The sequence below is a fragment of the Acyrthosiphon pisum genome, chromosome X (assembly GCF_005508785.2).
Source record: "Acyrthosiphon pisum isolate AL4f chromosome X, pea_aphid_22Mar2018_4r6ur, whole genome shotgun sequence".
Lineage (NCBI taxonomy): Eukaryota > Metazoa > Arthropoda > Insecta > Hemiptera > Aphididae > Acyrthosiphon > Acyrthosiphon pisum.
In genome coordinates, this window is record NC_042493.1 from 85,610,100 (window position 1) to 85,625,784 (window position 15,685).

The following is a 15,685-nucleotide window of genomic DNA, read 5'->3' on the forward strand; positions in this document are numbered from 1 at the left end:
AAAAAGACTCCTTTTATGCTTTCCATTTTATGTTTGAGAGTTAAACTTTGTTACTAAAAAGTGTTAAATAAATTGGATTTTTAAAAAAAATTAAAAGTCGTTTTTATTTGACTTATTAGTAAAATAAAAAGAAGAAAATAAGCGCTGATGCCTTCCCACCTGGACACCTGGTATAGAGAGTATGATGGTACTTTCACTGTTGAAGTGTGCTCAACCAGACTGGTTTGTAAAATGGTTTTTTGCTCATTTAATCTTCATTTCTTTATTCATGTTGGCACTAATTTTTTTTTTTTGCTACTATTTCGGAGTATGAAATTCATATGCACTGGTATTCTTATATATTAGTATCAGGTTAAATATATTCACATCTTTAATTTTGATTTGCCCAGCTTCGCGGCAGGTTTTTATTTTAGCACACTTCAACAGTGAAAGTACCATCATACTCACTATACCAGATAGAAGGACAAGATAATTTATTTTCTACTTTTTAGTTCACTAATACGTTAAATAAAAATCTTTATTAGTCTTTTTTATTATAATTAGGTAATTAATATCCACGTCCTAATCTGGAATTCCGAATTCGGCGTAGTGTTGGTGTCTCTAATATCCGTTACAGAAATTTTAGCCCTCGACAATTTATACCTCTGCTGCCTGCGGAGTGAGCACGAGAATTCAGCTGAGCACTACTGATACTTACAACGAGTAGCTCAAAATTGCATTTAATTAAATAAAAATTATATTGGTATATTGTATTTAGTAGGTAATATAATCATAATTTGAATTTGAATACCTGAATGATTTATAATAATTGGTATTGGTATAGACGTATAGTACTATAGTGTGTATTTAGCAATAATAAAAATAATGATTTATTATTTTTTTAACTTGCTTATATTTAAGTATGGGGGTGTATTTTAATAAAATTAAAATTAATATTTAAATAATATAATATATTTTACTAAACGTAACGTGCGCTGATTTGTCTTGCGCTTAAAATAGGTCGTATAGTATACCAAATATACCTTCTCGTATAGATGTACTAAAATAATAAATTGTCGCGCGCTAAAATGTCAACGCTGAATTGTTGCGTGAAAAATGAATGCGCTGAAATGTTGCAGGAGTGTAGAACCGATCTGATTTCTGAACGTGTTCTGATGAATCGATTCGGCCAAATAATATGTATTATATAAGCGTCATAAATTTCAAATTTATATATATAAAAACAGTAACTCACGTAGTCACGTGTAATTAACTATTTGTATATAATATTATATAATTTTAAAATCTTGACCCAACAAATTCCCGAGTATTATTAGGTGTATGTCGTAATAATAGTACTTGAAACATTATATTTGTTTGCACAAGTGTAATCGTGCCATATATATGATACAACAATATTCCCTATACAAAAACAACCTGTTTAATTACATTTATAGCTAAATTATAATAATAACAATGAAGTACCAATGTCATTTTGAGTAATATAATAAACATTTTTTTTTTTTTAAATTCAAATTGAATCTTTTTGTAGCTCGTACGATTTCAAATTTGACCCAAAATAATAGTTATTGTTATATATTAACAATGTTTAAGTTTAACATAGTTATTACAATATATTAACATTGCAAATGGGTTTAAAATAATTTTACCAGAAACACAGTAGGTATATATTATTTAGTTAATCCAATCCGCTTTCTGGAGGAAAATACTAACGACTAACTTGGGCGTTAAATAGGTACCTATTGGAAGTTTTGGTCCTGGGAAGATGATTGGATTCTTGTTTACGGTATGAGTCATACTTTGACGTATGAGACATTAGATAACCATGGTTCAGTCCGGTGTCTGTCCTATTCTAAGTATATTTATATGATGGTGTCCTTTTGTGCAAATGGTTCTTCAGCCAGTGGAGAATAGTTGATTTTATTTTATTTTTTGCCAAAGTTGTAATGATATTAGTTTAACATCTTGACTCTTGAGACATGATGAGCAATTATGTAGATACGTATGTCATACACTAATAATATAAAATATTTTGTAAAAACAATGAACTCTCAATGGCTATGATGTCGAGGGTTATTTTTCAAGAGATGTTCTCTTAATTATTATAACATATATTATATAAATTAATTGTTGTATGATATTGTTTTTATTTTATTTTATGTAGCCAAGTAATGATATTTTATTTTAAAAGGGTGAAAACAAACCATTAATCAATAACAATCAACATGACCGTGAAAAACGTGACATCTCCTATATAACTGCTGTTAATTCGTCAATTTTCAAAGGAAAAAAGTTTATTCAAAGAACGAATCAATGAAATATCATATAATCAAGATGAACTAAACAATAGTCACTATATGGTATTACCTCATCCATCCAGTATTAAATCCACAAAATATTTTATAATTGTATATATTAATTTTACCTATATTTAAAATTAATATAACATGGTGGCCAATTAATTATTATTTAAGTAGGTAATTACCATAACCATAAATGTTTACATAGAATTTTTATATAAGAATAAATCACTCTAACCAGTGAAATATTATAGTATCTACCTAACTGTGTAAATAGATTAAGCAATATTAAAAATGAAAATTAAATAGGTATCGTCTGTATTATTTAATTTAATTGTTTTGTTTCTGTGTTTAAAATCAATTAATGGTTCGTTATAAAATGCGATTTTACAAGAAAAATGGGGAAAATATTTTTTTCAATAAACATGACAATTTCTTTTTATTAAATAAAAACCTGTAGCAGCATTTGATCATTGGGATTTCAAGTTCAATTCATAGGCGAAATTTCAATAAAATAAAACTGAGGGTACTTATTGCTTAAGCTTTGATTTTTCTGAACATTTATAATTATGAGGCTGTAATGGCTAATTGTTTTATATGTTATATAATAATTTATCATTGAACACTTGACAGAAGTACAGAACTAATCGGTAGTATGATGAGCGCCACCGGAAATCGATACAGACTTCATTTCTAATCAATTATTAATATTAGTTATAATATAGTAAAAAAAGTTCAAGAAATTACTTATAAGTTATAACAACTTGTATACATTAGGATGTATATTATTTTCAATTATATTTATTAAATGTATAAAATCAAAATCTTGGAACTTGGAACTGATTAGTGATAATATTGAATAGTAAAGGGTTTGAAATCAAAATGAAAAATGTTTATTTAATTTCCACATATATCGATATTTGTTTTTTCTGATTTAAATTTAAAATAATATATTGATATTATGATTTTATAATTTTATATTGTTGCACATTATCGATTTACTTATGGTTTTTAGTTAAATGTTGAACATAATGTTTCCTTTTTTGAATATTTTGAATATTAGGAATTTTAAAATGTAGATAATATAGAAGTAAAAATATTAATTAACAAATGTAAGAAAGTCATTATATTACGTATATTTCATGATATATTCAAATATGTTTTCAGACATTATGTCGGATAAATAGTTAACATTTGAAAAAAAAAATAAAAAAAAAAATATTATTATTCTTATAGTGCGTTATCGACGTCATGCACGGGAGCGCTCTGCAAGTTTATACGCAGCGCACACTTCACTTTGAAAATTGCCTATATTGAACACCTTACAAACCGTCATCATCAACTCCCCATGTTAATTTTCTTATAAATTCCGATTATATCGAAATTTAATTTTTAACGCTCAAATACCATTTAATGTGGGCTTATGTTGAACTTTTTTTAAAATTTTTATAAGAAACAACTTATTATAAGTTATGAAAAACCTTGTACCTATTACATTTTCAAGTTTTTTACATATTAACAACAATTTATGTATCGTACATATTTCGAAAAAAAATTGAAAAATGAGCCAAAATGATGTCTACATAATGCTAATATTATTCTTTGGTGAAAAAGTCAAGCATCTACAGTGTTGTAAACGTTTGAATTGTTCCGTAAAAACAAAATCAATTTAGTCAAAAACTGATTTTGATCACAAATTCCCGTTTTTCACGAATTTTCTCTAAGATTAAATTATTTTTGATATAAACAGTTTTTTTAGATTGTACATTTGTGCCAATGGCAGTTTTTGGTGTGAATAATTGTTTTTCAATTGTCGATGTAGGATCTTATTCCTTTCTTGACAACCGCCATAGGTACTCGTAGGATCGGTAGCGGCGCAAACAACCTGTCATATTCTTTAAAAGTTATAAAGTTTTTATTAAATTTTATTACGACAAATTACTTGTGACTTGAGTCATTACTTTAATACTATGTATAATAGGTATAGGTACCCAAATATTAAGCCCAATATTATAGCCATAATAGCCATTATAGCCATATTGTAGCCCAATATTAACCATAATAATAACTAGTAAAGACAACCAAGACAACGATAACTTACTTTATCTGGGATGACGTAAAAACGATATGACGATGACGTAGGTAGGTCGCCTGGTCGTAGGTATAACAATATAATATAACATTTTAAAATACTTGATAATAATGATTATCAACAATACATTAATTAAGTTTTAGTTTAATAAATTGTAATTAATTAGTAGGTGGAATACACCGTTTTTGGTAGATAAATATAAGTGTACAGTTTTTTTGGTAGGTAGGTATTTCACGGTCGGTCGTTGGTATCATTACCTACTACAACACGTCTACGAGTACCGAAATGTCCAATGCACTTTTGGAATAATATGTGGTAAATATGAAATATTCTATGGGATTAAGGCCTGATTTTGTTAGTATTATTATTCAAGCAAGTAACAGAGACGGCTTTGTATAAACGCATAATTATATGCGACAGAGAGACGCGTTTCAAGATAGTTCAGACTGTGATTGGGTACATATTATTTGCTATAGAACCACGACGAATGGCATCTAGAAGTTTAGTTAAACCAGGATCGGAATGGCTCTAAAAGAAAGGCCTATCGTGCATTTTAATTTAAAAGGCCCACAAAATATAAATTATTCAATGTTATTTTTTTTATTTACCTAATTGAAATACCTAGGTTTTTTTTTTTAATGTAATTTATTTATGAAAATTTACAATCTATACAAAATGGTACAATAAGTAAATGTGAATAATAGTTTAAAAGTGGCGATGAGGGAAGTACAATGAGTAGAAGTTTCACATTAGAAATTCCTACGTGGAAGGTAATTTAGAGAGAAATAGTAATATACATGATTAAGTTTAATGTGCGTTGAGAAGATCTCTGGGCCATTCGCGTTTGAGGCGTCTGGCTGGGTTGTCTGGAAGAGCATTGGTATGAAGTTGAGCGATGAGGGGGTTTGAGTGATGTTCCATATTGGAGTGCAGGCGAAGATAATAAATTTGATAGCTGTTTGTTTAATGGTGGGGATTTGGAGGTCATTATGAAGAGCAACATTTGTGACGTACCAAGGGGCTTTAGCAATTATGCGGAGGCAAATGGCTTGGAATTCTTGTATGGTTCTAGTGTTCGATGGTTTTGCGGTACCCTAGAGAGCGATTCCGTATGACCAGATTGGTTGCAGAAGAGATTTGTAGATTAGTAGAAGGTTGGAGATGTGCATATTAGATTTCATGAGAGGCCTAAGGATGTGTAGGTGGCTATTTAGTTGTTTACGTTTGGTTTACCCCAGGTTACCCCAGGTTCTGTCAAACAGTAAGCCGAGATATTTGACTCCATTTGTATGAGGAATGATTGCATTCTCAAATTTTATATGAGGACAATCACCGGGACGGAAGGAGAAAGTGACATGAGAAGATTTGGAGTCGTTGATCTTGATTTTCCATGATTTGAACCAATGAGCTAAGCTGTTCAGATGATTTTGAAGTAGGCCTAGTTAATAATATTTAGTAACTAACTAAGTGTAAATTTACACATTACCTGCAGTGTATTTAGCCACGGGAATGCGCTAGGTAGGTAACAAAATAACGATAATATTATAAGAGCATGAGCCACGAACAAAAATTTGAACTTGATTTGTTTTCCAAAAAGGTAATTTTCTATACTTCGGAATTTCGAATCATCAGCTTAATAACAATTTTCCTTTTCTCATTAGGTACCACTTCTACATTTTTTTTTTAAATGTTATTCATGATTTTAAATGTACCTATAATTGATTAAAATTTATAAAATATAAGATATAACGTAGGTACTTATGTACCTATCAACTATAATTATATATATGACCTATGTAGGTAAACAATTAAAACAGCGATATATTTGTTATAAATTATTATAACAACAAAAATCTGATTTGATGTTAAATGCTTTTATATTTTAATAATATAATGATATGTATACTACTCGTCATGGACTTCGCTAGATCACAATAATGAATTTAAATATAAGTAAATTATAAACATTTTTACTATTTAGAGAAGGCCAGAAGGCCAATACGGTTGAGGGACCTATAGCACGTTCGCAGTTCGCACGTCTGCACTATACTACTATAGGCTCTATGAATACCTAATGATTTTAGTTATTTTTTGCTTTTTTGGAATTCAAAAATATTTGTTTGGGACTTGATATTTTTATCATTTATTAAGTTATTAACATATTATTATTATATTTTACTTTACGCAATGACCTTTTCAAAATCAAAATGTTTAGATTAATATTTAAATATTAAATCTATTTATTCCATATTACTAATGTCTAATAATAGTAAAATAAATTTCACAATATACCTAAATTAAAAATAAATTTGATAGACCGTCTCCGCTCAGAATTAATTTTTATGTGTAATATGATTCATTATTGAGTATAAATTTAACACATCCATTACAATTTACAGAGACGTAATATTGACATGTTTATGAGGGGAAGAGATGCAATGTTGGAAAAATTCAAAAATGTCTTATTTATTTCAATAACTACACATCTTTTTATTATTTCAAATTTTCTTTAGATTAATTCTATGGAAATACATTTGATCATCCCTACAAAGTTTTATTTGTAAACATTTTGAATCATTTGTGTTATTATAATTCTTAAAAATGTATAGCAGTATGTTTGATACAAAGGCTACTGACTAGACATGAAATTAGATGTTGGGCAAGTTCCTTATAAAAATAAGGAATTCGTTCCGTTTCTTGTTCTTTTAAAAAAAAAATGAATTTATTTCTTTGTTGTTCCTTCGGAATATGGACAAGGTCCTTTTTAGTTCCAAACTCCAAACTCCAAACTCTCTCTTTAGTTTTTAATTATAATATGCAAGTAGGTTGTAGGTGCCTACATTTTTTATAATTATATTTCGAGATTTTCTTCAAAATTAATTTGTTGGCCGATGTATTTCGACTGTCTTATCGTTTATTGTTATAAATAATTATATTCTATATAGATACTCATTTCTATATAAATTATAACTTATAACTACTATAAGAAATATAAATATTTATTAAGTGACTAATGACTAATGAGTAACGATTAACGTCGATACTCCATAATGATCACTGATTGGCAATATACATTATAGTATTATACACATTAAAAAATATATATCTATTAACTTCAATTATTTACATATCAGTGTAAATTATTGGAACTGGAAAGGAACGAATAATTTTGTTATTTTTCGTTGAAATAAGAACTCGTACGTTTTCTGGTTCTTTTTTTATAAAAAGGAATTTGTTGAACGTGCCGTTATTTAAAAAGGAATCCGTTACTTTTGGAACTCGGTCCTTCCAAACACTGGCATGAATGATATGGTAATCTGTTTAAATAAGTTAGTTTTATTAATACATATTTAGTAAATAATTTTTAATAGGAACCTACGATAAGATGGGTAAACATCTTAATAGATATGGAAGAGGCTTTAAAAAATTGTGTCATAATATAACGTCAAGAGGTACTTACAATGTTTTATCTTCAATATGTAGTAGCATTATAAATGTATAACTACTAAATGGTTGCAGTAATTCGTAATAACAATAGTGGATAAGTTATTTATTTTCTCATTAGTTAAGTAAAATATTGCACTTTATTACAAAAATGTTGAACAACAATCTATTTAAAAGAAGTAAGCATATAATATATTTTCGATACTGTTCATAATTCATTACCTAATCAAAATTAATTATGTAACATTTATAGAAAGTGTATGGATTTACTGTTTGTTAAGTGTACTGTGCATGCTAGTAATATTTTCCATAGTAAAGGTAATTATTGTTGGTCCAAGTAATTTTATTGATGAATGTTTGGAACTTTTTGGTGGTGCCAATAAACAAACCTGGGTGTTCCTGGTTGCTGGTTCGAAAGGCTGGGATAATTATAGACATCAGGTATAAAAATGTTGGTTAAAAAAAAAACAAAAATGCATTACATAGTTATCATTATTCTCATATTATGAAAAATTATTAAACTAATTGTAGCACTAGTTTTTAGGCTGATGTTTCACATGCATATCAAACATTGTTGAAGAATGGTATACCAGTTGACCGTATAATTGTAATGATGACAGATGATGTAGCATTTGACCCTAAGTAAGATATATTTTTAATATAATATCAAATCAATAAAATTTCTTAGTACCAGTCTTGTAAAGTATTTGAATAAAAGTATTCAAATACGTATTCTGAATACTTTTATTTGTATTTTTTATTCATTAAAAAAATACTTTTTTCCGATCCAGAAAAATAGTTTTAAATTTGTGAATAGTAGACATATTATAAATCATGAACATTAATTTTATTCTTTGAAGGAAATATAATATTGAGCCATGATGTGATTATTTTTATAAACACCAATTTGTTGTATCCCGTATATGGCCCGTATTGGTCGTATCATATAATGTGGTCAACATTTTAAAATATTTTATGATTAGGTTGTATTTTTAATTATTAATTAATAAATGTTAATTAGGTACCAACCATTCAAAAACTGACAAAAACTAGTTATAAAAAAAAGTATTCTAATAGTATTCGAATACTTTTAAAGTATTCGAATATGTATTCTGGATATATTTTTTAAGAACTATTCGAATACGTATTCTGAATACCTTAATTCTCATGTATTCCGAATACAAAATAAAAGTATTCTTTACAAGACTGCTTAGTACCCACATTTAAATAATGAATTCTGTTGAAATTACACTTATATTAATAATTAGAAATGTTACCTAATTATTTATTATTTGATTAATGACAATAAGTAATTATATATAGGTAAGTATAGTAGGTACTAAGCACTGTTTAAATAATCACATTTTCCTTTGCTTATAAATAAATAAATTATATACCTAGGTATATTAATTGAACATCAATTAATGATTAATGATTTATATTACTAATTTTTTTATTAATTAATTTATTTATAAATAAGTAATAAGGTACATTTTCTTTGGTAGATAGGTACAAAAGAAAATATTATTCTAATAATAGTTAAGATATAGGTAACCTGATGAAAATGTTTCCAAATGTATGAAAAAAATAATAAGATAATGATAATAATGTTAGTAATTTTGTATGCTAATAAAAAAATCATGCAGAGCTATAGTTAAGATTTTAAAATTAAACGTGGAACCAATGTGTTTTATAACCATTTATTGAGATTTGAGGGTAATTTTAGTGAGTCTATTGCCTTTTAAGTTATAATAAGTGATTTAAGAACATGATAACAGCTACTTTCTGCATAAATTCACATAGTCACTCCCAAGTCTCAGTAGGAAAACTTGCAAGTTATGTGTCTTAGTCAATCAACATAATATTTAATTTTAGCCAAGAAAATTTATTTTAAAAATATGTTGAACATTTTCCTTGGTTTCCAATGCTGATCACTGGTCACTAACTAGTAAAAAAGTTCGAAAGTAGGTACTTTAGTTGGTAGGTAACTTTTAACATAACTAACTAATAATTACTTTGTTTAGTAGCTTGTTTGATTAACTTAAGAAACTAAAAATAAATAATAAAGTTATTCAACATTTTGAACAAATACTTTTATTAAAATTTAACTAGTATTTTATGTAAATCAATTTAATATCTTAAAAATTTAAAATATTTTATCATTGGATCATATTTATTATAATTTAATTTTGGATTCTGTATATTTATAAATTAAAATGTTTTTTGTAGTACATACAATACTTTTTTCTATATTTTTGTAGGTATTTAGTATTTTTGACTGATAAATAAATACATTACCGTCAATCGAGGTGACTTGGAACTACGAGGTGAGATGTAACAATTTGGTTTTTGTTTAAATGTTTCAAGATATCTATCAGGGTATTTAATATAATTTAATTGTACCTCCATTAAAAATAATATGTTTTTCATATTTATGACTATAAATGTTATCTTCAACCATTGGTCTAATCATTACCTCCGAAAAAAATTGTCAAACATTTTTTATGATCACAGCGATTGTATCATTGCTTTTAAAAGTGCTTTAGATTTTAGTGATAGATGTTGAGTTTAGGGGTTTGTATATTTTATATACATTAAAGAATACTTCAAAAGAAGAATATTGAAATTAAAAGTTTAAAAATATTTATTCCTACTTGTATAGCTTTAGTTTTATTTTTCAAAAAAAACCTAAGGGTGACTTGTAACATAATAAAAACGCATATAATGCATAAAATACATAGAATGAAGTTTAGCTTCTAAGTGATTTTTTGAAATTTTTTTTTCTCTAAATGTGTGTTTTTGCATGTGTTTTTTTTGATGGTATTTTCAAAAAAAGTCCCTCTTACTTTATTTGGTAATTATGGTAAAAAAACTTCAATTGCTTATTTTTTTATTAACATTAAAAGTAAGTAAGATAGGTAAATTCTGATTTCACTAAAATTTTAAGCATGTAAATATTTATAAATATTTTGTTACAAGTCAACTCTAATGTTCTTGAATTGGATTTTACGTTGAATTTTCATAGTTGTTACAAGTCACCTAAAAATTGAGGTGACTTGTAACACGTGTTTTTATTTTTTTTTTAAGCGAGTTTTTATCAAAAATCTAAATTGAAGGTTCTATTCTATAATTCATTAGACGTGTGCGGAAATAAATATAATTTTTGTAGCCCAGTGCAATTTTTTTTAAGATCATAATACTAAGAAGTATGTCGAAATCGTTTCAAGTCACCTCGATTGACGGTAGTAGAAATCAATATTCTAGGTCTAAATATGTGTTGAATATGCCACGTGTAGGAGGTATAATTAGATGAAATAACTATTGCTATCTCGGTTCTTATCCTAAAACATTTTGGAAATAAGACTTTTTTAAATCAGCCTATAATTAAAAACATTATATTTATTAGATAACTGTTTTATAAATTAGCGTTACAAATGATTTTTTGAAATGTCAAGGAAGTAAACTAGACTTAAAGATTTATTAAAAACTATATGTTAAATATTTATAAGTATCAAGCTACAATATTTAAGGAATACAGGTTAGATAAGGTCAGTGTTGAGAAGGAACTCGTTCCAAAAAGTACGTTTACCTGAAACGAGTTTTTTTGTAGGAAGAAAGCTTGGAACTGCTTCCTTTAAAAATTAAGAAAAAAGAAAATGAACTAAATCTTTTTTAATCGAAATCACAGTTTCTTTAAATTTTAAAAACATATTTTAAATCGTTTGAAATTGTTCCTCTTGTAATTTAAGTAAGTACCTAGTTCCATGTAAGAAATAAAAATCTTATTAAATACCTGTATAAAGAATTAACTTTTCTGACAAAAATATTTTGATAAAATAATAAAAATATGTGTATTACAAACATTATAAAAGTATAGTTTGCATTAAATTATTAATACTATTAGTTATCTATTTTTAAAAACAATAAATAACTATATTTTTTATTGGTTTTGTCTAAAAATAAAATAATATTATGAATAAATGTTAACTTCATTTTTAAAATACAGAAATCCATATCGTGGTGAACTATTTAATCATCCTAATGGTTCAGATGTTTACCAAGGCGTACAAGTTGACTATAAAGGTGAGGTAAGTAAAGTAGTACAAAATTGAAAGCTATCATAGGTACTCATTTTCTAGACTAATTGTTTGTGTTTCATTTTCAAAGGAAGTAAACAGTGAACATTTCCTGAATGTATTAAACGGAAATAAGGCAGCTATGATAAACCTTGGCTCAGGTCGCGTAATTGAAAGGTAAGATATTTTTGAGTGAGTTTTGATCAGTATTAAAATTCTAATAAGCTATGCATTTATATTATTTTATAGTAATCATAGGGATAATATTTTTGTCTATTTTGTTGGTCATGGAACATCGGGCATATTAGCATTTCCAGAAAACTACTTATATGCTGATGAATTAAACAATGCATTACAATCAATGTATAGTGATCACAAATTTAATAGTGTAAGAATTTTAAGTTATAACCATATAAAAATAGATATTAAAAAGGGCATGTTTAAGTTTTAATTTTTACAATTTTATTTTTAGATGCTCTTATACATAGAATCATGTAGAGCCGGTTCCTTATTTGATGGCATACTGAGTGAATCTAACAATAGTAAGCATAACTACTCAAAAAATTTTTGCTCTAATAGTTGTAACAATTTAATTTTAGTTATTTTTCATTAAATTAGTATTTGCTGTAACTGCAGCTGGACCAAGGGAAAGTTCATGGTCAATATATTGCATTGGTGAAGATGAAACACCAGATGTTTGCTTGGGTGATGAATTCAGTTGTACATGGATTGAAGATCAAGCAAATGTATTTTTTATTTTATTACTTAAGACAATCCAATTACAAGTGGTGTAGACAAGGGGGAGACAATGGGCCATGCCCCCCCCCCCCAATTGGCCGTATTATTTTGAGTGATGGATGTTTAGGCACATCACACATGGATCGAAAACCCAACACGTTTGGGTACAAATAGACACAACGTTTAAACACATAGAATAAAAAGTATTTTATAATTTTGCCTGGTAAATCAGTCTAATCAGAGAATGTTTGGGTTAACATAATACATATACAATATATCGTTATTACACCTGTACTACAGATTAGTTTATTCATTTAATCACTCAGGTTCAGTATCTCAGCTTTATTTGTTTTTTCTAACTAAACAGTAAGAATCATGAATGTGAATATTACTGAAGTTTTTGAAAACCTGCAATGGTAAAAAGTGGTAAAAAGGAACGCATCATATTTTGTAACTAAACGTAACTGCAACATAACATGAATATATTTAAATAAAAAATGATGAATTTAAACTTGACAATAATACTAGGAAATATTTATGACATTGCAATCCACTTTATGTTGGAAAAAAATGTATAATAAATAAGATAGCAGTAAATAAAATCAAATACAATTTTTAATTAAGCCGGTTTAGTATTTTTATAATGAAGCAATGATTTGATATAATATTATGTACCTAAAATATTTTAAAATGAGTTCCAAATAAAAAAAAAATTTGGGAAACGATTATGAGCCAACCTCCTGGGTAATGCTAATAAACTGTAAAAAATAAAAAATAAAAAAATGTGTACCTTAAATGTATTGATGCTCAAATGTGATATTATTTTAAAAATATGATGTACCCAAACGTTACATTAATTTTTGGTATCTGAAAAAATGTGTACCTAAACGTGTTGCTTGTGTTCCCAATCGTTCTCCCAATTTCAATGTAAAAATATATTTTTGAACGTGTTTTGGCGTTTATTTTTACAAATAATCAATAGATATACAATCGTTCAAAAATTGCCATTGAAGTGCTAATTTTAATTGGTTTCACATTGACAATTTATATTAATGTTATAATATTATGTATTCTTATTTTTTTGCGTTCATCAAGTAATAGAACGGTTGCCGATTTTTTTTTTTTGCTTTGCCCCCCTCCCCCCTCCCATTCCAAAATCCTGGCTATGCCACTGCCAATTACATTAATATTTCATGAATTATTTCTATGAAGCTCGGTATATTATATCCATCACATGTGAATGAATTGGTTGAAAAAAGAACTGTTCTCAATCATTTTAATTACATTAGAACTTCAGTTAAACTAAGCAATGTGATGCCGTATGGAGACTTTAATGTCGGTCAAAACAAATTATCAGCATATATTGGCAAATCACAGGAAGTATTTTCCAAATATTCTTATAAAAATAGTGATATTCCATCATTTAATAAACATAATGTAAGTGTTTTATACTTATATAACCAATTTAAATAATATTTTCCTAAATGTATATAGGTACTTTATTTTTTAACAGGGTACAAATATGTTTAGTTATAAATTTTCCAAAAATACATATGAGCCATATCAGACAAAAGAACAACATAATGGAAAAAATAATACTATGAAACCAAGCTCCATTTACAATAGTATTGTATGTCGTTCTAGTTTATATTAAGGTATCAATCAAAAACATACATTGTTTAATTTTATGTAGATGAGAAAAATTATGGACAGAACATTTAATACAATTCTTCGAAATGTTATAAAACAATTACCGGGATTTATTGGACATATTGATGAGCTTAAAGAACTTCCTAGTAATTTGCCATTAAATGTATTTCCATGTTACAGACAAACTTTGGATCACATCACTACTAGCTGTTTTTCTTTACCCAAGGTAAAATTACAAACAATTAATTATTTTAAATTCAATCATCTAGGTCTAGCTATGAAAGTTTAAATATTTATTAAATAAATAAACCTGTTTAATTATATTTTTTTTTTCAAATTGGTGGAAAAAACAATGGATACATTTTACATCAGTTAATTTAAATTGTAGTTAATAATATTCATAATTGCTTAAAATATAAAAATATACTAATATTTGAAAAAAAACACTGAAAACAGTAGGTACTTACCTAATATAAATAGGTATACAAAAAGTTGTTTTAAAAATTAAAAGTTCTATTTTGATTAATAATATATTATATATAAATAATAATACAAGTAAAAATATAATACCTATGACTGTTAAATACAAGACATTTAATAGTTTAATACAAATTCAATTTATTTAAACTTTCTCAGAAATGATGGCATTTTTGTGCTAAAATAATTGTTTTACCAACTAATATTTTTATATTTATATTGTTTGAAATATATAGAATAAATACTCACTTAATGAAGTGCACATATTTTTCAATCTATGTACAAGAGTTATAGACAGCGAATGGAAATCTGAAGAGTTTTATAATGTGTTTAAACAAGTTGTACACAATGTTTGTTCAAAAAATTCATCAATGTTTTCAAATTTACTTAAAATGACTGATATTTATTGAAATGTTTTTTGTCAATACTCAATATTAAATCACAATACATTAAGATAGTATAAGTACCTATTAGATTTTGAATTTGAAATTTGAATGTATATTGTAGGTACAATTTGAATTATCCATTATTATTTAATATTATATTGTTTTCATAAAAGTATTACTACTTTAATAATTATTCAACATAAATATTATTAAAAGGACACTACACGGCCATTTTTGTTGTTTTTGTCTTACAAGTGCGTAACATAGCAAATTTACGTTCAGGAGAACGCTGTTTGTTTAAAAATTAGAGTGAATTGACTTATTATGAAACTTGATGGTAATTAAATTATCTGTGTTTGTATGTGAGTATTTTATGATGGTTCAATTTTTTAGTTAGTGATGCGTATTTAATATACCAAAAATAAACTTAAAAACTGAATTATCATAAAGTCCCACACAAAAATACATATAATCTTCTTACCATCTTCATAATAAGCCGATTCATTCTTATTTTTAAACTAT

The 15,685-nt window shown here is 26.7% G+C and overlaps 1 protein-coding gene across 3 annotated transcripts; it reads left to right on the forward strand.

Moving 5' to 3' along the window:
* Window positions 1–7,878: 7,878 nt before the first annotated feature.
* Window positions 7,879–15,309, forward strand: LOC100165598 (legumain). Of its 3 annotated transcripts, XM_001943770.5 has the most exons (12): window positions 7,879–8,015; window positions 8,090–8,277; window positions 8,381–8,478; window positions 11,843–11,924; window positions 12,004–12,089; window positions 12,162–12,300; window positions 12,385–12,454; window positions 12,531–12,658; window positions 13,863–14,087; window positions 14,164–14,280; window positions 14,344–14,526; window positions 15,014–15,309. In XM_001943770.5, the coding sequence occupies exons 1-12, from the start codon at window positions 7,988–7,990 to the stop codon at window positions 15,185–15,187; spliced, it is 1,518 nt and encodes a 505-aa protein (XP_001943805.2). In that variant the 5' UTR covers window positions 7,879–7,987; the 3' UTR covers window positions 15,188–15,309. The 3 variants fall into 3 exon arrangements, with proteins under 3 accessions (XP_001943805.2, XP_029346538.1, XP_016659498.1); XM_029490678.1 differs by lacking the exon at window positions 7,879–8,015 and having other exon boundaries at window positions 8,154–8,277; window positions 8,374–8,478; XM_016804009.2 differs by lacking the exon at window positions 7,879–8,015 and having other exon boundaries at window positions 8,163–8,277; window positions 8,368–8,478.
* The last annotated feature ends 376 nt before the right edge of the window (window positions 15,310–15,685 follow it).

What these genes read in the sequence shown, in the direction of transcription:
- LOC100165598 (XM_001943770.5), top strand. Translation starts at nt 7,988, where the DNA reads ATGTTGAACAACAATCTATTTAAAAGAA. An exon ending in TCAGGTCGCGTAATTGAAAG is followed by an intron (nt 12,090 to 12,161) that starts GTAAGATATTTT and finishes ATTATTTTATAG; the next exon opens with TAATCATAGGGATAATATTT. An exon ending in GTGATCACAAATTTAATAGT is followed by an intron (nt 12,301 to 12,384) that starts GTAAGAATTTTA and finishes TTTTATTTTTAG; the next exon opens with ATGCTCTTATACATAGAATC.